The sequence below is a fragment of the Heteronotia binoei genome, chromosome 4 (assembly GCF_032191835.1).
Source record: "Heteronotia binoei isolate CCM8104 ecotype False Entrance Well chromosome 4, APGP_CSIRO_Hbin_v1, whole genome shotgun sequence".
Taxonomy (NCBI): Eukaryota; Metazoa; Chordata; class Lepidosauria; order Squamata; family Gekkonidae; genus Heteronotia; species Heteronotia binoei.
The window spans coordinates 119,096,708-119,121,618 of NC_083226.1; the positions used below are offsets into that span (position 1 = coordinate 119,096,708).

Below are 24,911 nucleotides of genomic sequence, written 5' to 3' on the forward strand. Positions count from 1 at the left end.
GATGTGCAGAAAAAGGTGGGTGAGAAATAGAACATATAAATAGATAAATAAAAAGTTACCCCGAAATTATCAGCCCATTTTTAGAAGAGATAAATTTTAAGATCAACAAGAAAATAAATATTTATAATATATGGTGCTGTGTGCCTTTGTAGCTAACAGCATTCAGATGAGAAAAACGTCATCCCTCCAATTTTGATGTGCTTTATAACACCTATTTTTAAAGGGATAGTATATGGCACAAGAGAGAGAAAGTACTAAAATATTTTCAAATATGGTTACAAAAATGAGTAATTCTACACTGAATGTGTAATATAGCTCATGTCATGATGCCATCAAAGTGCTTGACAGGCCAATGCGTGGCATGTGACAGCAAAGATAAGTCTGTGCACGCCGCCTGTACAATTGCCAGACGACCTTGATGAATGAAAGTGCAAGTAGATCTTCTCCCCTAGGACAAGGGGATCATCCACTAGCCATTCTTCACCGACACCCAGGAAAAATGCACATCTGTCAGTGGAATGCCACTTTCTATTGAGGACTTGGGCTCTCTGTAATATTGGCTCTTACATCACTTAGACCGATTGAAGAGAGGCCAGGTATTGGCTTGGCATGTCAGTTGCATGGTGCAGTAGATAAATAGAACACCTGGGAAACAGTATTAAGGCTCAGCACAACATACACAGAGAGAGAAGAGCAAGGAATGTATTGATTGTGAAATGCTGTCAGTCAGAGACAAAGAGTGTAGCCTTTAGGGGGCAGGAGAAGACTGCAGATGCACAGAAGTCTTGTGGAGCAAACAAATCCAGAACAATGTATGCATTTGAGCAAGCTGAGTTTTAAAAACAAAACCAACCAACCACCTGCCTAGATACAGGATTTTTTTTTTTTTAAAAAAATGGCTGTATACATTATGCACAGAATTGAAAATCTAGAAAAAGGAAAAAATGCGTAATTAAAATATGCATACTGCAGAAGTAAGAATATTGTATGACATACAAATATATATCTGTATGTAATAAACCAGAGCACATACAAATTTTCAAAGATTAGTGCCTATTTGGTAAGTGATGATATTTACCCTCAAGGGAACATTTAAGGATTTTTTAAAAAAGGAAACCAGCTATTTCTAACCCATCTTCCCTTCCATTATTGAACTAGCTTTTCTAGAGCCAGATTTTATCAGTAAAATGTTTGTGTTTCCAAAAATATAAGCCAAATTGCATATAAATACAAACAGCATGAAGCAATTAGCTAAAAATATTGTCAGTCTGCACTGCATTTTTACAACAGACTTTAAGTGGCTAACAAACATTTTCACAACCAAACATTTCAGAAGAAACCCTAAAATTCAGCAAATGTGAAAAAGCAACTGAAGTCATGGCTTACTCAACTGAGAAGATGAATAAATATAAAATACATAAAAAGATACACATCAATATTTATGAAACCTCAAGCTTTCAAAATGACATCTAAAACAGTCTCTTACTTTTAATACTCGACAGTTTTTATGGACTCAAAAATTTTCTAAGCTGATTTAACACGTGTACTCACCCCCATACTGAAGCAGTAGCTTGGCAATTTCTACATGTCCGTTCACCAGTGCATCATGCAAGGGAGTCATCCCATTCACTTCACTGAGCAGGTCTACCTCTGGACAATGTTGCAAAATTTCACGGACACACACTGTGCTACCATGGTTACAGGCTTCATGCAAAGGCGTCCAGCCAGCATAGTCTGAATTATAAATCAAGGGAAGTTTCCCAAATCCCAAACCAGAAAATTAGTAACAGGATGCTTATATTGCTATAATTCATATTCCTTAAACACTTTCTACGCAGAACTGTGAAAAATACTGGAAATGAGTTCAATTTTGTATTATATTTTAAAAATGAAATTAGCAAAGAAATATGCTGGGAGGGGTGGGAAAATCTGCATCATTCCATTCTGAAGATCCTGCTTTCTTTCAATGAACAGAATATTGTTCTTCTGGGAATAAAGAAAAAGAATCAGGAACCTGTATTCAAAATTTCATAGTGATACAGAAGTCCATCAAACTGCTATATGAAATTCTATTCCTGAATGTAAAACTGAGGACGATTCATGATTCTTTTGTTCCCATATCTATTCTAAGAAGGTCACAAATGAGTAATTTTTAAACCCCCACTCTGTGTTAATAGAAAACTCTCACACACAATTAAGTGCAGTGAATGACTGGTTCGATAAGCTTTAGTTACAAGTTACCCATAAAAATCTTTTCATGTTTTCTTCTTATGGGATTTGTGACTTAAAGCAATGAAAGGAACTCTGGAACACATCACACTTTTTTGGGAGGCTTAATGTGTTGGTTCAGCAGAGAAAATAAAAATTACTTACCTTTAACGTTAATATCTATTTCTGGTAGAGAGAGAAGATGAATCAATCTCTTCACATTGTTCCTTCTGGAAGCAATATGCAGGGCTGTCTCTCCTATCATATAAAATTAATAGATTATACCAAACTAGGCAAAATGGCAACTGAAGAAAATAATGAAAAGTCCATGAAAACTAGGAGCTTTGACTACATGCCAGAGCATTCAGTAATGAATGAGATTTTCTTTTGTCCTGTTTAAACACCTTTTAAAGAAAATTCAAAGAGCTCTCAAAGCTTCTGTTCCATCAGAGATCCAGCAACGAAGCTCCACTGCTAAAGGGTTAACACAGGAATTATCCCCCCTCCAACTGTAAAGCTTCAGTCACATTATAAAAGCACCGAATGATCACAGAACACCAAAAATGCTTGGTTTTGAAGCAATAAAAGTTTAGAGTGCAGTTGCCCTCCCTTAAATTTATTCATGAACCTACATTAAGTGTATGGTTCTTTTTACACAGCATTTGCAGCTTAATTCAAATGAATGTTTCTGGTTAAGCACGAGTGCCTCTACACACTCAAGTATAATTCAGAACTTCAAATCCGTTAACAGATGGTTTGCTGTTTCTCAATAGGCTGTCTGGCTTGCCTACAGTATGGGGGGAGAGAAGAGGGGATGGAAAGGAGAGGGAGCGATTTAAAAAGAATGAAGCAGTCTTAAGAACAGGGAACACAGTCCCATTTAAAGCTAGGAAAAGGGCAATTCCCCCCCAACTGAATGGTAGTTTACAGGAATTAGCCCAATTAATTGACAACTGTCTATAAAAACATCAAGCACTTATAAAAAATGCAAACCAGGATGAATGATAACAAATATTTTAGCCTTTCCCACCCAACCTTTTGCATGCTGGGGCTAAACTGGTGTATATTTGTGACTTATATGTAGAATTGGCATAGGTAAGAAACTAGACAGGCCTTCATTCAAAATTGTGCAAGTAACTGAACATTTCCTCACCCCTAAGTCAGTTTTCTGCTTGTGCTATATTGCATATCAGTGAATGGACAACGAAACTAACTTCAACATCACATTCTTTGAAAATATGATAGTTTAACGTAGGGTGGGAAGAAAATTACTGGTAAATCATACACAAATTGAGAGTTCTTGCACTGGGTCAGGGGTCATTTTGTAGAAAAATAGGTGGTGGAGCTCATCCATGGATTGTTATGCGGCTGCAATACTATTCAATGGACAAGGAGGTGGAACTTTCAGAAGGAGGAGGAGGAACTGTCAGAAAGGTTCAGGAGCTGTGCTCCTGTGAGCTCCCACTGAATCTGAGCCCTCCCCTTGATACTGTTTAGAATATAACTCTTAGCATGATGCCCATTTTACCTCAATTCACCCATGACTACCCGTGAGTATTGTAACAACTGCTATAACATGAATCTAAATTAGAGATATAAAGCAGTTCAAGGAGATACAGATCAGGCATAGGCATGAATAAGGACAATTTATTACGTGTATACTTGAAATAGAGCCTGATTGAATTACTAAAATACTCTTAAATCTTTACTGTTTAGATTCCAGCATAGTTAAGACTAAAAGCCAAATGCATTTCATATTCTGGGCTCAGTGCCTAGAAGAAAACAGTCCATATGCTTAATAAGCCTATGCAACGCAGTATACACTTCAGTCTTTGTTCACAAAACTTCTAGGACTAAAAGAGATGGACTGAATTAGACTTTCAAATCAGAAGTTGAGGTGGATTAACAAAGTAAAGGCAGACAAGGCTGGAATGTGCTCATAGGAGATGCATCCCTGCATTTACAAGCTGGGGTAGGAAGGGTCCCAAAGGGAAAAAAAAATCTGCTTCTCCTATCACATAAGATTATAGCTCTTCTTTCGAAAAGATCACACCAGATAATAGCATTGGACACAAGGAAGTAATGCTTGATCTATACAATTACAAGATACAATTTTGCTTTCACCAAGGGCCAAAGATAAAAGTACACAAAATGATTCACATGTTTACTGTAAATGTTACCATACCTTTCAAATTAACTTTTAAAACATTTTTTTGTTTAGCTGGAAAATGACAATTCTCTTTGTCATGTGACATCTCAATTTTGGTTCGGTGTCTTGCTTTATTTGGAACACGAAGACAGTTAACACTGGCTTGCATGCTAAAATGGAAGAAGGCAACGACATAAGTACATGAACACATTACGCTTAATTTACATTTTAAAGATGACAGCAGTTTTGTTAACATATTTGCTACTATACCATGCAAACAGGTACATTAATATGCTTTCAGAGTTGGAGAGATTTTGACATTCAGGTCTTCTGTGTAGTTCTGAAACCTTCACTATGGTATATACTTGTAATAAACTCAGCAATCATTCAATATACAGGGTTTAAACTGTTTTTTTAAAGTAATTCTTTGAATAGATTCATTTCTCTTGGGAAGCAATTTACATTAATAGTGGAAAAGTATGTGCAGCCTACATACATATATAGTGAGAGAGAAAAAGGAGGTTAAAAAAAACCCCTATCCAGATGTGTTATAGGATTAAAACAGAGCTTTCTGCCAGCCACAGTAATTTGCAGACAACAACACAGGTCACATAAAGTTCAAGAAATGTGTCAGGTCAGAAGCTGTCCCCCACAGCAGAATAAAACTGGTGATGTTATAGGTATTACTTACGGTACATCAGGCAGCGCTTCGGCTTGGTTCTGCTTATCACCATTTAGCATCAGTAATGCCCTCTGAGACTCAGGGCAAGGCCACTGCCCTATTTTCTTTGCTCTCTGCATCCTCCCTGTCTCACGCATCCCTACTTGTAAAGCAGGTAGATAGGAACAAACCTGATGCAAGAACAACACTGGAATCATGCTATGCTTAAATACAACATCAGCACATGTCTGGTAACTAGAACTGCTACCAAGTTTCTGCAGATTTATCTTGTGTCTTAACTATGTAGTTGATGACCATATCCAGGCCTCAGAAGAGCAACAGAACATAAGAAGAACCATGCTGGATCAGACCAAAGGCCCATAGTCTAGCATTATGTTCACACAGTGGCCAACCACCTGTCTCTAGGAAGCCACAAACAAGAAATTTGCAACAGCATTATCCTGTCTGTGCTCCTCAGCAACTGATTTAAAGAGGCATGCTACCTCTGGTACTAGAGGGAATAGATATCCATCATTATTAGTAGCCATCCTGTGGCAGCGAGTTCCACAAATTAACTATACACTGTGCAAAGAAATATTTCCTTTTGACTGACAGAAGAATAGTCAGAGGGGATAAGAAGGCATAGAAAATGTATATACCTCTTAAGTATCAAAGCAGTATTACAGTCAGTCAGACAATAGCCACATACATCCAGAAATGGTTACTGTGCTAAAATTGTTAAAGGACAGATATGCTAAAGAACTCTTCCCAGTCAGGGAAAGGCAATGGCAAACCACCCCGTAAAAAGTCTGCTAAGAAAATGTTGTGATGTGACATCACCCCATGGGTCTTATGACTTGGTGATTGCACAGGGGACCACCTTTACCCTTTTAGAGTAAAGAAAGTTTAGGCTAAGTTCAGATATCACATGAAACCATTATTTAAGGCAGGGTGTCGAACTCATTTGTTGTGAGGGCCGGATCTGACATAAATGAGACCTTGTTGGGTTGGGCCATGTGTGTACTTATTTAAGATTAGGTAGCAGAGAAAATTTTTAAAGGACACAAGCATAGGTATTTTTTTTTAACTTAAAACATGCTTAAACCATTAGCATTAGTTGGTCTTAAAGGTCTTTGTATTTCTCCCATGGGAACTGGGCAAAGAAAGCTCTGGCTCTTTCCATCCTTCCCCAGGGGACCAGGAGGGGGAGGAGCATCAGCCAAGGAAGAAAATCAAGGTTTTGCTCTGTAGCTCCTGTGCAACTGAGCAAGCCTTGTAAAGCAAGTTGAGATGCAGAAGGAAGCAAGCGAGAGGCAGAAGGAAGCAGACAAGAGCCAAACATGGGCCACATGTTTGACACCCCTAATCTAAGGCAACCTATGGTTAAGCACAACTGTCTGAATGTGGGTCACTCCATTATGGTTAGTTATGGTCTCTCAGATCAGGATGTGAAACTATGGTTTAAAGCTGGTTAACCACACAAGTCTTAGCTATAATTTTGTGTACCGAGCAAAAGCTATAAAACCAGTATTTGCAGACACAAGCTGGGACTTTAGTGATCAACTGAAAGCTGAATCTTGGTTTCACAAATGAGCCATCATTAAAACAAACTATAGTTTCACGCTATGTGTGAACCAAACCTTAGTTTCATTCTGCTGAATCCTCTCAAACAGAACTAAGCCTCCTCCTGGCATTCCCCATTTTTCCATAGCAGCTCCTGTTTTAAGCAAGATAGAAACAAAATATCCAGTACTTCAATTCCTCCTCACATAAAGACTGGGGAGGGGTGGTGGTGGTGGAGGCAAACATCAACCAACTTTTTTTCCCCCCAGGAGAAATTTGATTAGCAACAAAGATTTTGTACAGTGCCAGGAGAGTGTCCAGATTCCCTATTCCTGTTCTCAACAGATGAACTGATCACATGTTAAGCTATGAGAAAGGAACATAAAGGTTCCCACTCTACCTGCTTAAGAATCATTGCTGTGAGGAGCAAAAGGGCTGAGTTTTCAGTAAAAAAGATAAAGGTAGTCCCCTGCGCAAGCACCAGTCGTTTCTGATTCTGGGGTGATGTCGCTTTATAACGTTTTCACTTTTTTACAGGATGGGTTGCCATTGCCTTCCCCAGTCGTCTTTCCCCACAGCAAGCTGGGTACTCATTTTACTGACCTCGGAAGGATGGAAGGCTAAGTCAACCCTGAACCAGCTACCTGAACCCAGCTTCCGCTGGGATTGAACTCAGGTCATGAGCAGGGAGTTCAGACTACAGTACTGCAGCTTTACCACTCTGCGCCACATTTTCAGTAGGATATCATAAATGGCTTCTGCAGGGAATATTTTATTCTTCCCTCATTTCAGACAGTCTAGAGTCCTTTGGGGAGGGAAAGAAATGGAAACCACTTGGCACTCCTATTAATTGTAGAATATATCAAGCTCAGGTTTTACACTCTGGAGTGCCAGCAGAAGCTTGAATAGGGGGAGGGAGCAGCATGCTGCTGAACAACAGTGCTATTGTAAATAAAACTAAATGTTGACAAAATAAAGTGAATGGTTGGTTTATAACGCAAGACTGAGGGCCAGGAAGCACTACTTGGTGTTGGGCAGAACAAGAGGAAAAGTAGGGAAACTGAACACAAGGAGAAAAGTAGAGGAACTCACAGAATAGGAAGTATGACGCATAGTACACAGGAAAAAAAGATGACAAAGTTGGGGCAAAAGAATTAAGAAGTCTAGACTTCCAAGGTAAGTGGAGATGAGTATGGATTTCTAGGAACAACCAGAAAATGAGGGTCAGGTTCAGCAGAAGAGATTGGTCAGTAGGTTGAAACAGTCTAGCCAAACAGAAAATGAATATTGTTTCTAGAAAATGGAGACTATTTCCTTCTCAGTAATTCAGTAGGTTCAACTCTGAAAGGATCCCTGGTATGTGTGTAAAAGAAAATGGTCTCAGACACCTCCAGAGTGAAAGGGAGTATTATAATCTCATGAGGAGGGAGATAAGTACAGGAAGAAAGTACTAACCTTCAGGAAACTATGTTAGTTAAATAAATCTTTATGTAGATTTTTGCTGCAAAGAAATCACTAAGACAAAGAAAACGCTCACTGTTAAGAACTGAGCATTTATGAAAATAAGCATCAACAATGTAGTCTTATTAAAAATATTATAACCTATAAATACAGCAAAATTTATCTCAGCTTTCTCATCTCCTGCCTATCCCTAACCCAACCATTCCTGTTAAATAAAACTGTTATTTCAGATTGAACTTTACAACATCTCAAGTGCCATTTTCAATAAAGAATTAATGAGAGGGCTCCTGCATATCCCATAGCAAATATCTGAGCTAGGCGATAGACAAATAACTTATCTGACAAAAGGGGTGGGACACACATAAATTTTAAAATCTTTTATTAACACACGTTACTGGGGACTGCTCAGTCAGAGCAGGGAACAGTTTTTGTGCATTTCTGGCAGGAAAATCTGCTTCACAGTAAATGTAAGTAGCAGGAGTCTGTCATACAATTTCTGGAGCCTCATGACAGCGAGGAGATACCTAGCTACTTGGTTAGTAATATGAGGCTTCTGCTCAAATCTCCCAGAAATTACAGTTCCTCGTCTCCAGTACACTGCTCTAACATCTATGCATGCCCACTGGTTGTGGTGAAGTCCTAGAACTCTAGTATACTCAGTATAAGGGTATTAAATGGAAGTGAAAGTACCCAGTGGAAACAAAAAGAACACACCTATGTTTGACTCACTGAGAGAAAATGAAAGAATAAAGTGTATCCTAGACTGTAAGCACAGATTCATTCAAGTTAGAAGTATGGGGTGGGGGGAACTAACAATGTGTTCTTGAAAGAATTCAGAGTCCCCCCTCCTCACTGTTATTATCAGTTATTTACCTGCTAAATAATCACCATGTAAAACACATAGCACTGTAAACTCATTTTAATTCAGTTAAATACACTGGGGACAAGAGTGATAGAATGCCTACAGTGTAAATGCACAATCTGATCCTTAGCCTTCAGGAAATTACTCCTCTCTTGATAATTATTCCTCTCTAGGACACTGTTTCACTTTTTTGTTTAGTCACAAAACATTCTTACAGTTTAGGTTAGTAGCAGAAGCACAAGCGATACTTACTATTTTCCTGAGAGACAGAAGTTCAGTAGAAACAGTAATGTTGCTCTGGAAAGATATATTTTTAAAGACTGCTTCTGCAACGAACATTTGAAGCCACAGAGACGGAATGGAAGAAATGAACATTTTTAATTCCATTGTTGAAAAATCTGAAGATAGGAGAAAGTTTTTTAAAAAGCACATCCACAGGGAAAAAACTAACTTGTTAATATTTATCTAACAAATTTATATCCTGCATTTAAAATACACCAATAAATACAAGCTGCGCCTTGCCAAAGGCTGAGCACATCTCACAGAGGTCTGAGAGGAGCAGAGCAGCTCTGATAGCTGAGACAGCTGGAGAAATTGCTGAGAATTTCTGAGTTTTGAAGGACTTCATTCTAAGGTTTGTGGGGCTGCCTAAAATTCTAAGGTGTGATAGCTGGGGAACTGCTCTTTGTTTGGTTGACTGCTCTTTGTTTGGTTGACTGGCCTAAGGGTGAAAGAGATTGAGAGTGATTGCTGCTGATTGCTGAGGAGTGCCTCTGCACCACCTCTTTGCATTTTAAGCTGCGCCCTGCCAAAGGCGCGAGCCGAAGGGCGAGAGCTAAAGGACTCTTGGCCTGTGGCTCTTCGCCTAGAGGCTCTCTAAGGACCAGGAACCCAGATCCCTGATTTTCTTGTTCTCCAAATAAGGTAAGTTCCCAATAAGGTAAGTTGAGGTAAGGTAAGTTGACCCTCCAGAAGGGGAGCCACTTAAACAAACAGCATTTAAAGAGGACTATATATATATATATATATATATATATATATATAAAATGAAGATAGAATGCCAGCAGGGGGTTGGGGGCTTTCCAGTGTTTTGCACTGAGTGTCACATGTATGACTATCTGCCCAAAGGACAGAAGTCTTGGGTGTGTGCTCGATGCAAGGAGCTCCTGGTCCTCAGGGAACGAGTTCGTACCCTTGAGGCCGAGGTGACTGCCCTGGAGAAGCAGAGGCAGTCAGTTAGGCACTTGGGGAAGACTCTCGGGGGCGTATTAGATGAGCCCCGCTCTGAACGTGGCAGCCCCGTTGCTGCAAGAGAGCATGAGGATCGAGAGGGAACAGGGCACCGGGCTGAGGACAAAGGGAATGCGCCCTTAGAAGGGACCTCTTCTTCGGTTGGTGAGCGGGTATCCTTTCGCGCCAAGGAACCATCCCTGAGCAGGGGGAGAGGGGGGGTCTTGGTAGTTGGTGATTCGATCCTTAGGCAAGTAGACAGCTGGGTGGCGAAACCGCGTACTGACCGTATGGTGACTTGCCTGCCTGGTGCGAAGGTAGCAGACATTACGCGTGTAGTAGATAGACTGATAGACAGTGCTGGGGAGGAGCCTGTGGTCGTGGTGCATGTTGGCACCAACGATGTGGGGAAATGCAGTCGTGAGGTCCTGGAGGAAAAATTTAGGCTGCTAGGTGGGAGACTTAAGGCCAGGACCTCCAAGGTAGCCTTCTCAGAAGTGCTACCTGTTCCACGTGCAGGGCAGGAGAGACAGGCACAAATTAGAAGTCTCAATGTGTGGATGAGACGATGGTGTAAGGAGGAAGGGTTTAAGTTTGTTAGGCACTGGGATGCTTTCTGGAACAAGCGGGAGCTGTAAAAAAGAGACGGACTTCACTTGTCCCCGGATGGAACCAGGCTGCTGGCGCTTAAAATCAAAAAGGTGGCAGAGCAGTTTTTAAACTAAATCTTGGGGGAAAGCCGACAGGAGATGAAATGTCTCTGGTTCGGGAGGATTCGTCTCAAAGAGATGAAGGGTTAGCTGCTATTTTTCTACCGGGTAACGGACCAGAGTTGTCCACTGTGAAGGTGACAAATAATATGGACTGTCTGCCAGAGTCTCGAGGCGGCAGGAGGAAGGTGGTGGGCCTAGCTCGCCTGGGAAATTATAGATGTTTGTATACAAATGCTAGAAGTGTTCAAAGTAAAATTGGTGAATTGGAATGTTTAGTGTTGGGAGAAAACATAGACATTGTGGGAATTTCAGAAACTTGGTGGAATGAGGAGAATCAGTGGGACACAGTGATTCCTGGATATAAGCTATATCGGAAGGATAGGGAGGGAAGGGTTGGAGGTGGGGTGGCTCTGTATGTCAGAGAGGATATACGGTCCAGTAAGACTGAGATCAGAGAATTAGATTCACTTTTAGAAATGCTTTGGGTTGAGATAGAGGGCCCAAAAAGAAATTTAACTATGGGAGTTTGTTATCGCCCACCAAATCAAAAGAGAGAGGATGATTATAATATGATGGAAGGCTTAAAGATAGTGGTTAAATGTAAAAACTGTGTCGTAATAGGTGATTTTAACTACCCGCAGATTGATTGGGTCAATATGTGTTCTGGTCGAGAGAAAGAGATTGAGTTTCCTGATGCTCTCAATGACTGTGCTATGGAGCAGATGGTCTCAGAACCTACCAGGGGTGGGGCGATCCTGGATTTGGTCCTAAGTAATGCCCAAGACTTGGTGAGAGATGTAAAAGTGATTGCGCCGCTTGGGAGCAGTGACCATAATGTTATTGATTTCACCGTTTGTATAAATAGGGAGTTGTCCAAAAAGACCGCCACAACCACGTTTAACTTTAAAAGGGGTAAATACACTGAGATGAGGAGGCATGTGAGGAGAAAACTGAAAGGAAAGATACATACGGTCAAAACCTTTGGGGAAGCTTGGATGCTATTTAAAACTATAATCCTAGAAGCTCAGATAAAATACATACCACAAGTTAGGAAAGGAACAAACAGGCATAAGAAAAGGCCTGCGTGGTTAACAGACAAAGTAAGGGAAGCTGTAAAAGGTAAGAAGGACTCCTTTAAGCGGTGGAAAACCAGTCCAAGTGAGATTAGTAAAAGGGAACACAGACTGTGGCAAATCAAATGCAAGACTGTGATCAGGCAGGCAAAAAGGGACTATGAGGAGCATATTGCAAAAAACATAAAGACCAACAATAAAACTTTCTTCAAATATATTAGAAGTAGGAAACCAGCCAGGGAGGCAGTGGGGCCCTTGGATGACCATGGGGTAAAAGGATTACTGAAGGAGGATAGGGAAATGGCTGAGAAGCTAAATGAATTTTTTGCCTCCGTCTTCACTGTGGAAGATGAGAACTTTTTGCCCGCCCCAGAACCACTAATTTTGGAAGGGGTATTGAAAGACCTGAGTCAGATTGAGGTGACAAAAGAGGAGGTCCTACAACTGATAGACAAATTAAAAACTAATAAGTCACCGGGTCCGGATGGCATACATCCGAGACTTCTGAAAGAACTCAAAGTTGAACTTGTGGATCTTCTAACAAAAATCTGTAATCTTTCATTGAAATCTGCCTCCGTTCCTGAGGACTGGAAGGTAGCAAATGTCACCCCCATCTTTAAAAAAGGTTCCAGAGGAGATCCGGGAAATTACAGGCCAGTCAGTCTGACTTCAATACCGGGAAAGTTGGAAGAAACCATTATCAAGGACAGAATGAGTAGGCACATTGATGAACACGGGTTATTGAGGAAGACTCAGCATGGGTTCTGCAAGGGAAGATCTTGCCTCACTAACCTGTTACATTTCTTTGAGGGGGTGAACAAACATGTGGACAAAGGAGACCCAATAGATGTTGTTTACCTTGACTTCCAGAAAGCTTTTGATAAAGTTCCTCATCAAAGGCTCCTTAGAAAGCTTGAGAGTCATGGAGTTAAAGGACAGGTCCTCTTGTGGATCAAAAACTGGCTGAGTAATAGGAAGCAGAGAGTGAGTATAAATGGGCAGTCTTTGCAGTGGAGGACAGTAAGCAGTGGGGTGCCGCAGGGCTCGGTACTGGGTCCCATGCTCTTTAACTTGTTCATAAATGATTTAGAGTTGGGAGTGAGCAGTGAAGTGGCCAAGTTTGCGGATGACACTAAATTGTTCAGGGTGGTGAGAACCAGAGAGGATTGTGAGGAACTCCAAAGGGATCTGTTGAGGCTGGGTGAGTGGGCATCAACGTGGCAGATGCGGTTCAATGTGGCCAAGTGCAAAGTAATGCACATTGGGGCCAAGAATCCCAGCTACAAATACAAGTTGATGGGGTGTGAACTGGCAGAGACTGACCAAGAGAGAGATCTTGGGGTCGTGGTAGATCTCACTGAAAATGTCAAGACAGAGTGCGTTTGCAATAAAAAAGGCCAACGCCATGCTGGGAATTATTAGGAAGGGAATTGAAAACAAATCAGCCAGTATCATAATGCCCCTGTATAAATCGATGGTGCGGTCTCATTTGGAGTACTGTGTGCAGTTCTGGTTGCCGCACCTCAAAAAGGATATTATAGCATTGGAGAAAGTCCAGAGAAGGGCAACTAGAATGATTAAAGGGCTGGAGCACTTTCCCTATGAAGAAAGGTTGAAACGCTTGGGACTCTTTAGCTTGGAGAAATGTCGATTGCGGGGTGACATAAGAGGTTTACAAGATAATGCATGGGATGGAGAAAGTAGAGAAAGAAGTACTTTTCTCCCTTTCTCACAATACAAGAACTCGTGGGCATTCGATGAAATTGCTGAGCAGACAGGTTAAAACGGATAAAAGGAAGTACTTCTTCACCCAAAGGGTGATTAACATGTGGAATTCACTGCCACAGGAGGTGGTGGCGGCCACAAGTATAGCCATCTTCAAGAAGGGTTTAGATAAAAATATGGAGCACAGGTCCATCAGTGGCTATTAGCCACAGTGTATGTGTGTATATAAAATTTTTTGCCACTGTGTGACACAGAGTGTTGGACTTGATGGGCCGTTGGCCTGATCCAACATGGCTTCTCTTATGTTCTTATGTTCAATACAAAGATAAAACGAATAATCTTTAAAATATAAAAAGGTTAAAATATATGTCCATTATCACGCAGGGTAGGTATGTGTGGACAGTGAAGACACTGTTGAAGTATGCCAGCTGCCTGGTGGCTCACAATCACTCAAAGGCCACCTGAAAAAGAGCAGCCTTGTATGCCCTGCAGAACCTGAGGAGGTCCTGCAAGGCATGCACTTCTTCAGGCAGCTGGTTCCACAGGATAAGGGCTACTAATGAGAAGGCCCTTGCCCTTGTTAACACAAGGAACAGGGACCCTCAATAAATTCCAAGATGAAGATTGGAGAAGATGGAGAGGATCATGCCAGGATAGGCAGTCCCGAACGTATAAGAGTCCCAGGCCCCTGCCAATCCCTTTATTGCCATTTCGAAATCATCAGAATTACTAAACCTGTCAAGTTAAAAATATTACATAAAATGGACTAAGAGGAACAAGTTCTTTGATACTAGTCCTCAAATTTTCTGTAGTGAAGTGATCACATCATCAGGAAAATTTTGTATTCAAAACAAGCCATGTTCACACAGTTCTGAAAATTCAAATTCAGGGAAGTTAGAATATTAAACAATAAACAAGTGTATACCTTGCATACAATTATTTGTGAGCAGTTAAAAGCTTGTGGAACTGTTTTCCTCCCCCCGCCCAACATACAGTCCACTGAAATTTTGCTCATGGGAGGTGTCAGAAGACTCTAATGAAGAAAATGGAGGGCAAAGTGGGAATCTACAGCTGAGAATCTGTAAAACGTACTCCCCCTACACTCATCCATTAGTGGAAAAGCATTTCTGTCAGCAGAAAACAACAATAGGATAAAGCCGATTTAGGAGAGAAAATGACCCTTGGCACTTACTGTGAGGGGTTCTTCTCAGAGGAAAGAAGGACATCTTGGGTGTTTCCCACTATCCAATCAGGGAGGCAGAAATTTCAAACTCTTCCTCTTCCTGTGGTGTGGGAACACCCCTTGCTCAGTTCAGGTGACTCCAAGAAACAGTGCTCACTACTCTAAGGAAATAAAAGGTAACCACAAACAGAAGTGCTGGAAAAAACCCACGCAAGTGAGTCTAACATTCGGCTAATAAGAGCAACATTAAAGTAGTAATAGTGGCTCTAATAAAGCCTAATTAGAAGATGAGAACATGCATATATACAACTAATAGAGAGAAAAGGCATCAGTTAGTCGAAGAAAAAGATTAAGATATAGGGCGATAGATGGGAGGGCAAGATGTCTTCTTTTCCTCTGAGAAGAAGGACCACTCACGGTAAGTGCCAAGGGTCGTTCTCCCTCAGAGGCAGAGGACATCTTGGGTTTTCCCAGAACAGTATAGACAGTGTGGGATGATTGCCCTATTCAGGGACTATGTGTTGCAGCACTCATCTCCCAAATACAGCTTCAGCTGAAGTGTAGAGGTTCAATTCATCGTGGTGTACGAAGGTGGAAATGGAAGACCAGGTAGCAGCTTTGCAAACCTTCTCAACAGAAGCATTTTTGTTGAATGCCGCATTAGTTGCAGTGCTGTGGACTGAATGAGCAGTAATCCCGTGGCACCTGAAGGTTCAATGCTGTATACACCTCTGCAATATGCTGTCTGATGGCATAACTGATTGCCTACTTACACATACAAAGTCCAAGGTTTGGAGCAGTAATGTTAATGAACATCTCATCTGTTTTGCAAAACTACTCAGTTCTAGAGATGTAAAACTTCAGAGTATGGTGGACGTCTAGCATATGCCATGACCGCTCTTTGGGGGTGCTTGGGAATCAGACAGAATGAAGGCAGTGAAATCTCCTGAATTCTATGGAACCTGGAAGAAATCTTAGGCTGAAAAGTGGGATCTGTGTTGAGCACCACTTTGTCAGTATGAAGAACATAGAGCTCTTTCTTGATGGACAGCACTCCGAGCTCAGATATTCTCCTTGCTGAAGTCACTGCTGCCAAAAATATGACCTTCATGCGAAGCCACTTCAGAGATACCATCCTGAGGGGTTCAAAGGGTGGTTAAGTCAGTGCTGTCAAGACTGGGTTAAGATGCCAGGTAGGGAATCTATGTATCTGAGGGGAGAGCTCAGAGTGCCTCCCCTAAGGAACCTGTGAATGTGAGGATGAGTGGACAGGCTCACTCCTTCCATTTCTTGGACTACAGAGGAAAGGGCTGCCATTTGCCTTCTGAGTGCAGGTGGCTTAAGACCTGCTTCCAATCCATCCTGGAAGACCTGGAGGATCGCACAGACAGGAGGTTGTAACCAGTGTTCCATCTAAGCTGAGTTAGAGTGAGGTAGCTCACAGATTTTTAGCCTCCAGCTCACATATTTTTGTTTTAGCTCAGTAAAAATGGCCCTAGAGCACAATAATTTATGCAGTAGCTCACAACTTTAATGCCAGTAGTTCATAAAGTAGAGTTTTTGCTCATAAGACTGCAGCTTAGAGGGAACATTGGTTGTAACGGGTCCACTTTTTTCCGCCTACACCATCTATGGAAGGCCTTCCATGATGTGTTATAAATCCTGATGGTAGAAGGTTTTCCTTCCATGATGTGTTATAAATCCTGATGGTAGAAGGTTTTCTGGAAGACAAAATGGTGTAGCCCCGCTCTGAGTGCTTGCCGCTTAACCTCCATATGGTCAGCTGCAGCCCTTCTGGATGAGGGTACCAGAAGGTCCTGGTAACAGTGAATCTGTTCATATCGGGAGATGGAGAGGGTCAGACGCTGCTATGTGACATAGTGAGGGAAGCCATGGATGACGAGGCCACCATGGTGCTATTAGCAGAATCTCTGTTGGCGGATTACCCTGAGGAGCTTCAGAATGATCAGAATGGGAGGAAAGGCATACATTAGCCCTAGCGGCCAGTTGCATGTCAGAGCATCTGTGGCTTCTGCCCGCTGATGGAAATACCTGGTGAAGAACCGAGGTAACTGGTGGTTCTGAGGGGACACGAAGAGGTCCACCACTGGGAGTCTGAAGTGTTTCACTGCTATGAGGAACAGCTTCTTGTTCAATGACCACTCCCCTGGGAGGACACTCTATTGGCTGAGCCAGTTTGCCTTGGTGTTGACGGACCTCTTGATGTGTTCCACTCTTATAGAACCCAGATGTTGATTTCAGAAAGTGTAATAAGTAGATCAGCAGCAAGAAAGAAGGTGGAGTCAGGGCTGGAGGGTGGGAGTTGGTGAGGTAGGCGGCTGCCTTGGGCACCACCTTGCCTATAGGGCACCTTCATCCACCCTCTCCCACCGCTCTGCAGACCCCGGAAGCTGAGAGCTGCAGAACTGCGTGCCACTTTGTGTTCTCCTCCAAGTCCGTCTTCCTAGCCGGGCTCAGAGAAGAGCAGCCTCACACTGAAGCTGCCTTCCCTGCAAAGGGAGGCAGCCTCAGAGCAAGGCACAGCAATCTTTCTGCCCGTTCCCCTGCCCGGCAGCTGGGCAAACAAAGGAGCAGGTGCGGTGTTGCTCTGAAACTGCCTGTCCTGCAAGGGGAGATAGCCTCAGAGTGAGGCACAGCAGCCCCACAGCTTCTTTCCCTCGCCTAGCAGCTGGGCAAACGAACAGGGCCGCGCAGCCTGGCTCAGACTTCCCATGGGGCCATGCAGGTAGCCTGGGGCGACAAGAACCCCAGTGCTACCCCTGGGTGGAGTTTCTGCAATCTAGAAGAGCAGACAACCCTCATTTGCAACCTTTATGTATTGGAGAAGTCAGGAAAGAGGGTGAGAAAACTGGTATTCTGTAAACTCCAGCAGGAACAGGCAATCACATTTGCAAAATTTACTTTGCATGGTGCAGAGTAGAAAGTGTTAGTTGTCTGTGAAATCCAACAGCGGCAAAACTCATTTGCAACTCTGTGCTGGGTTTAGCAGGAGGCAACCCTCCATTCCATACACAAGCATGATCCAAAAACATGCTTATCTTTAAGTTAAATGCAGTACTAGCAGGTAGGGATGAAACAGATGTTTAAAGTTTGTATACTGCTAAACGTTTAAACTAGCGTTGCTTTGCAAATGCTATAGGCAGACCTTGGAAATCATGCAGGGACAGAGCTCAACAAACATATTAGGCTTGTTGCTGTGGGTGGAGATGAGAAAAAGGTTGCGCTGGGAAAGGGCATCATTAAGTTTTACTTGTATCCTGCTACTTGTATTCCAGTTGCCATAAGAACAGATCATGCTCTTGCAGCAGCAGGTCAAAAATCCACTGCTTTAATATATTTTAATCACAATTCCCCTGACTTTCCCTGACTTCAGACCAATTTCCCTGACTTTCCAGAAAGTGGCAACCCTGCATGATCTGTTGCTGAAAGGGATGTAGAAAGGACTGCAAGGGTCTTAGAGGGAGACAAAGGGACAGAACCCTATTCTAAAGGCAGCTCTCCCTGTCGAGGCAGGAAAAGAACTGAGCAAGGGGTGTTCACACACCACAGGAAGAGGAAGAGTTTGAAATTTATGCTTCCCTGAATGGATGGTGGGAAACACCCAAGATGTCCTCCGTCTCTGAGGGAGAATGTAGGCTGACAACACGATCATACACAGATTCTACATTTTAACCATACGAATTCTGCATAAATATATGTCATTAAGGCTATCCACATTTTTTTCCAGCATATAACCCACATTTCCATTAAAAACATAACAAAACTCTTGCATCGCTATTAAACAGAAGAAAGAGGTCTGGCGCTTTCCTCAGGTGCAGGCAATTCTACCAAGGAGTAATGGATCTCTGCTAGTTGATCCAGGTCCTGTGCCACTAATGAGGACTTCACTCTGCCACTCCCAAACAAAAAAAATAGCTCTTTGTCATCATCAGCAGCATTACATATTCTGTTAACTACAAAACTTCCATTCAGAGGCATTTCCCAAGCCACCTACTCCTTATTTTCCCTGGATGAAGGAATAAATCTTAAGAATCCAGTTTGTTTTAGCAGGTCAATTACAAACAGGCACCTTCTCTTTGTATCCTGGTTAACACTCAAACACTGTTTTCATACAAAATGAAGAAGTATCTTTACTGGAAAATAAAAGCAGCGGTGAACAAGAATTGTCCAACAACTATAGACCAAAAGATAAGAGATAAATGTAATCTTGTTTTCCGAGGTTCCTCCTATGATGTTCTTAAGATGCAGACAGAATAACAAGTTTTAGTTTTTAATAAATTATTCATACTTTTGTTTCACTTTCCAAGTAACCTCCAGAGATGCAGCATAGAAATTTTCTAAATAAATAAATCCACAAAAAGTTCTCTTTTAAGCATGACCAGAGTTGTCTCCTTCCTCCTGGTAGAAAATTCCAGATTTTTGGATGCAGAAAATTATGTACATGACTTTTCCACTATATTTTGTTATTATCCTCACGAGACAGGATGAACAGTGAACTACAGAAAAATGTTCTTCAGCATTTGCCTAGATCAGAAAGCCCTGTTAACCAAACCTCTGAGTATTACCAGAGTGCAATTTAAACCACTTTTTTCCAACATTATAATTTAATATAAATTACCTATGGCCTAAGGTATTACATCACTACACTCAAGAAGTGGCAGACTAATGGAAGAAAGAAGTCCCTAAGAAGGTTAGAAGAGAGAATTGCCCATAAGAAACTGGAGAAGAAAATGTCAAAGAGGGTTCTAAACTGGAAAGAAAACGTGAAAGAGAAGATCAGAAGAGAGCAGAGGTGTATGAGACTAAGAGGTGAGGAAGGCTCTGTTTCAGATATGAATCTGAACAGCAGCCAAATTTTTACTACAGGCTCCCAGCCGGTATACATAAACAAAGCTTATTAGGATGAATTCTGCACATGTATGACAAAATGTAGTAGAATTTACCATCACATGAAATGATAATGTAAGTTGCAAGATCATTGGCTACTGAATGTAGCACATTTCTGTCCATTATGAATCCAGAAATAATCCAATATTCCACCACAGATCCCAAAATTCCATTCAATAGTTCAGCTACCTCATGCTTGAAGATCTAGAAGAGAAGGGAACTTTGAATAGATCTACAAAATTAAATCTCTTTTTAATACATTATAGTCCTCACAGCTCTGATGAAGCAAAAAATAAATGAGCTGATGCAATACAATGTCACATTACAGAAACATACTCAAGAATGGTCTCTGTCCAGTTTTGTGAGCAGAGCACATGGGAGGGGGCTGCGAAAACCTCTTTAAAAAAAATAGTTCACTTACCAGTGTGCATAATTCCCCTGCGGGGGAAGAAGGAGGAAGAGGAGGAGGAGATTAACGAAAGGAGTCTCAGAGCAGCTTACAAATCTCCTTTCCCTTCTCCTCCCCACAACAGACACCCTGTGAGGTAGGTGGGGCTGAGAGACCTCTCCCAGAACTGCTCTTGAGCAGAACAGCCTTGAGAGAACTTGTGGCTGACCCAAGGTCGCATCAGCAGGTGTATGTGAAGGAGTGGGGAATCAAACCTGGTTCTCCCAGATAAGAGTCCATGCATTTTAACCACTACACCAAACTGGCTCTTGCAGACAAAGAATAATGAATGAACAATGTACAAAATTCCATCATTAAGTTGCGTATTTCTACACATTCCCTGTGGTTACTTGGATACCATAATTACTGCATAGATAAAGTACAAAATTATGATCAGATTATGCTGAAGTATGCACATTCTTTGATGTGTCTTGGACACTATATATATTGGCTGCACAAAGTAGAGAGCAGTCAAGATATGCACATTTCCCAAAGACTGTTAAAGAGTATTGTGTATTGACTAGGCGATGTCTACAATTACCACTTCATGGATATTTTTGTGTGCATGTTCTCCATAAGCAGCGGTGAACATGCGCAATGGTCAGTTTTGTATATCAACAGTTAAACTCACGATACTCTCCCAACATATGCAAAAGTTTACATCAGTTCAAAAGCAAACTTTTTTGTTAGAAAATATTTAGCTGCAGAATTTTAACAGAGAAGTCACTCACATCATTTGTCTTGTACGTTATTTTATAGGAATGTATGACCCAGTCCACTAGACTATGTATCTCTTTGGTGAAAAGCACTGATTCATTTCCCAACCAGAAGGTTTTCAGAAGAACTGTTGGTGGCATTACTTCAAAGGGTTGTGGATTAACCCCTTCATATAAACTATAAAAGAAAAATATTTCTTATATATTCATTATAATCAAATAGAAATAAACATACATAAACACACAAGATGGCATTTGACAAAATGTGTAAAGTTTAATTAGCCAGTCAGTTTTAAACATTTCCTTGTGATGTTATTTTAAAAGCCCAATATTTTTGCACTTAAAAATAATAAATATGTGCACACAGTGAATGAGATTACAAGCCTCGACCCTCTTCCTATTCCAGCGTGGTTTCTGTTTGAAGCAGTACAACAAAAAGGAACATCACATGCATAAAATGCTTCCCCTTAATTTTTGCTATAGACTGAAAAAAGCCAAGGCCTGTGAAGTTAAAACGATCACACACATTTAAAAAATTAAACATCTACTCTAATTTGTGAAAGCAGACATTTAAAACAATTTAGACATCTTCCCATTTATCTGAAAAAGAAGCTACCGTTTAGGCTCCAGCATGAAAAAGAGTCAGGATGGGAAATGAATACACTTTTCACATTCACAAGTAAACCACTAGGTAAGAACCACCTACTTCTAAAATAGTATTCCTTTACATAAATAGGCACTATCTGGCAATAGAATATCAAAATATGTTACAAAAGTGTGTGTGTGTGGGAGTTTATTTAACTAAAAACATACCTTCTTGTTAATGCCAGCACTTCAGCTTGGAACAGGTTCAGAATAAACATTAGCAATTTTTTGTGACATGTTCTGTCTTCATTTATAATTCCTGAATCAAGTAGTGAATGACATATATTACTGTGACAAAGGCAAGACCTAAGGGAGAGAAACAGCACATACGTTCCAAAAGGTATACATTATAATTTGATAGATCAGGATATCCCCCATCCTGCGCTCATTAATACAAATTTGCTGTTTTATCAGTTCTCAGCACAAACATTTGCTTTTTAAAATTTCCATCCCTAGCTTGCACTTACTTCCCCCATTCTGGCATAATGGTTGAGTTTTTGCATTTGTGCCCTGGAAAACAGCTGGAATCCTGACAGTCAATCTTTATTACATGACGTTGCCAAAAAGACAGAGGCCTGCTACATACAAGACTTCAAGCCCAGGCTGCCTCTTTCTTGAACCGAAGTGGCCTTACCTCACAAGTATCTCTACCAGTGGCCATGTTCCCCTCATGCAATAAGGACACTGAAGAACTTCCAGGTAGTATTTTAACATGAAAGGTGATTTCCAAGGAGGTTCATGTTGAAGAAGAGTGTACATAAAGTGAAAAAACTGCACTGAAAGTGTAGGGTCTGCGTTTCCCTGTAGATGAAAACAAACCAACAGTATATTGCTACACTACTCCAAATTGAAATCTATTGCACCTACTGCTGGAATTACAATACCTCTTCTACATGTGTTAGAAGCATATACAATCTGAACTATCGGAGCAGTTTTCCTTTTTAGAAGCATATATCATTTGAACCATTTGAGCAGTTTTCCTTTTCATTTGAGTAGTTTCCACACACAAAACCACATCCAAAAACCTAAATGTATTTACCCCAAAAGAAGACAACTATGAATGTAAGATGATCTCCACAAAATATACACACAAAAAGGTAGGAAAATGGATAGGGCTTCCTAAACACAGTAAGAATAATTTGTAATTATACATCCTGGGTAAAAGATGGTTCGATTCATTGTAAAAATAGGGAGGACTCAAAAATCTATTGCCATATCCATCTTCTGTCCCTTTCACTCCACCTTTTCCCCACCACAGTCACCCTCACAACTTATAAAGGTCTGTTTTCCCTCAACTGTCCCATATAACAGAAAACGGTGTTAAAGCTGACACAGACACTCCAAACATGGAAAATGATTTGGAGAAGAGTGGTGAGTCTGTCTTGCCTGTTCTGTAGGCAGGTATCATTGCTGAGAATGCTCACATAACATTCTTCATTACAGATCACAACCAGCTCATATGTATTTTGGACAGGAGCTTTTAGGTCTGTAAAGAGCTTCAACAGCTGTGGCCAGAGCATAAGGTTAAGCAGACAAACTCCTCCCTTGGCCCTTTGGCCTTTAGTGACAATAGCTGCGGGTGTGATTACTCAGGGCGGGGGTAGAGGGGAGAACATTCCACCAACTGAAAGCATCTTCTTTGTTCCCATGCTACTGATCATATTGAGCCATCATTGTATTCACCCCTTCCCAGCCCAACTTTCCTAACAGTGAACATTATAATTCTTATAGCAACATCAGTGTGCATTTTTATAAACCACTGAATAAAGCTATTCTTTGTTAAATGTATATATCTTTGAACCAGACAAAAAGTGAGACTGGAGAAACAGTGGGACCAAGGGAAAGAAAACAGGAAATATGGTTAAAATGTAAGAACACGAACAGCCCAATTTATCAATCTCTAAATATATTACATATTAAGGTAAGTAGACTCTCCAGGCGGGGAGCCACATAAACAGAGTTTAAAAAGAGACTGCAAATTTTTAAAAAGCTATCATGAAGGTAGAATGCCAGCAGGGGCCTTTCCAGTGTTTTGCATTGAGTGTCACATGTATGACTATCTGCCCACAGGACAGAAGTCTTGGGTGTGTGCTCGATGCAAGGAGCTCCTGGTCCTCAGGGAATGAGTTCGTACCCTTGAGGCTGACCTGGAGAAGCAGAGACGGTCAGTTAGGCACTCACAGAAGACTCTTGGGGACGTGTTAGTTGAGCCCCGATCTTAACGTGGCAGCCCCGTTGCTGCCAGGGAGCGTGAAGGTCAAGAGGGAACAGGGCACCGGGCTGAGGATAAGGGGAATGCGCCCTCAGAAGGGACCTCTTCTTCAGTTGGTGAACGGGAATCCTTTCGCACCAAGGAACCATCCCTGGACGGGAAGAGAGGGAGGGTCTTGGTAGTTGGTGATTCGATCCTTAGGCAAGTAGACAGCTGGGTGGCAAAACTGCGTACTGACCATATGGTGACTTGCTTGCCTGGTGCAAAGGTAGCGGACATTACGCGTGTAGTAGACAGGCTGATAGACAGTACTGGGGAGGAGCCGGTGGTCGTGGTGTATGTTGGCACCAATGATTTGTGGGGAAATGCAGTCATGAGGTCCTGGAGGAAAAGTTTAGGCTGCTAGGTGGGAGACTTAAGGCCAGGACCTCCAAGGTAGACTTCTTGGAAGTGCTACCTGTTCCACGTGCAGGGCTGGAGAGACAGGCACAAATTAGAAGTCTCAATGAATGGATGAGACAATGATGCAAGGAGGAAGGGTTTAAGTTTGTTAGGAACTGGGATGTTTTCTGGAACAAGCGGGAGCTGTACAAAAAAGACGGTCTCCACTTGTCCCCGGATGGAACCAGGCTGCTGGCGCTTAAAATCAAAAAGGTGGTGAGCAGTTTTTAAACTAAATCTAGGGGGAAAGCCAACAGGAGATGAAATGTCTCTGGTTTGGGAAGACTCATCTCAAAGAGATGAAGGGTTAGCTGATACTTTTCTACCAGTTAATGGAACAGAGTTGTCCACTGAGACAGCGACAAACAGAATGGACTGCCTGCCAGAGTCTCGAGGCGGCAGGAGGAAGGTGGCAGGCTTAGCTTGCCTAGGAAATTATAGATGTTTGTACACAAATGCTAGAAGTCTTCAAAGTAAAATTGGTGAGTTGGAATGTTTAGTATTGAGAGAAAACATAGACATTGTGGGAATTTCAGAAACTTGGTGGAATGAGGAGAATCAGTGGGACACGGTGATTCCTGGATATGTTATACCGGAAGGATAGGGAGGGAAGGGTTGGAGGTGGGGTGGCTCTGTATGTCAGAGAGGGCATACGGTCCAGTAAGACTGAGGTCAGAGAATTAGACTCCCTTACAGAAATGCTTTGGGTTGAA

The 24,911-nt window shown here is 41.7% G+C and overlaps 1 protein-coding gene across 1 annotated transcript in view; it reads right to left on the reverse strand.

The window, feature by feature from the left end:
* The window catches only part of SLF1 (SMC5-SMC6 complex localization factor 1), a 68,252-nt gene that overhangs the window by 2,741 nt on the left and 40,600 nt on the right, over positions 1–24,911 (reverse strand). Inside the window, exons 8-16 of the mRNA XM_060235687.1 lie at positions 22,180–22,346; positions 21,714–21,851; positions 20,916–21,078; positions 19,793–19,940; positions 9,157–9,302; positions 5,049–5,209; positions 4,394–4,527; positions 2,374–2,466; positions 1,552–1,734 (exon numbers count right to left, since the gene is read on the reverse strand). Of these exons, the coding sequence (XP_060091670.1) occupies positions 1,552–1,734; positions 2,374–2,466; positions 4,394–4,527; positions 5,049–5,209; positions 9,157–9,302; positions 19,793–19,940; positions 20,916–21,078; positions 21,714–21,851; positions 22,180–22,346 (1,333 nt within the window). The remainder of the gene's footprint in view (positions 1–1,551; positions 1,735–2,373; positions 2,467–4,393; positions 4,528–5,048; positions 5,210–9,156; positions 9,303–19,792; positions 19,941–20,915; positions 21,079–21,713; positions 21,852–22,179; positions 22,347–24,911) is intronic.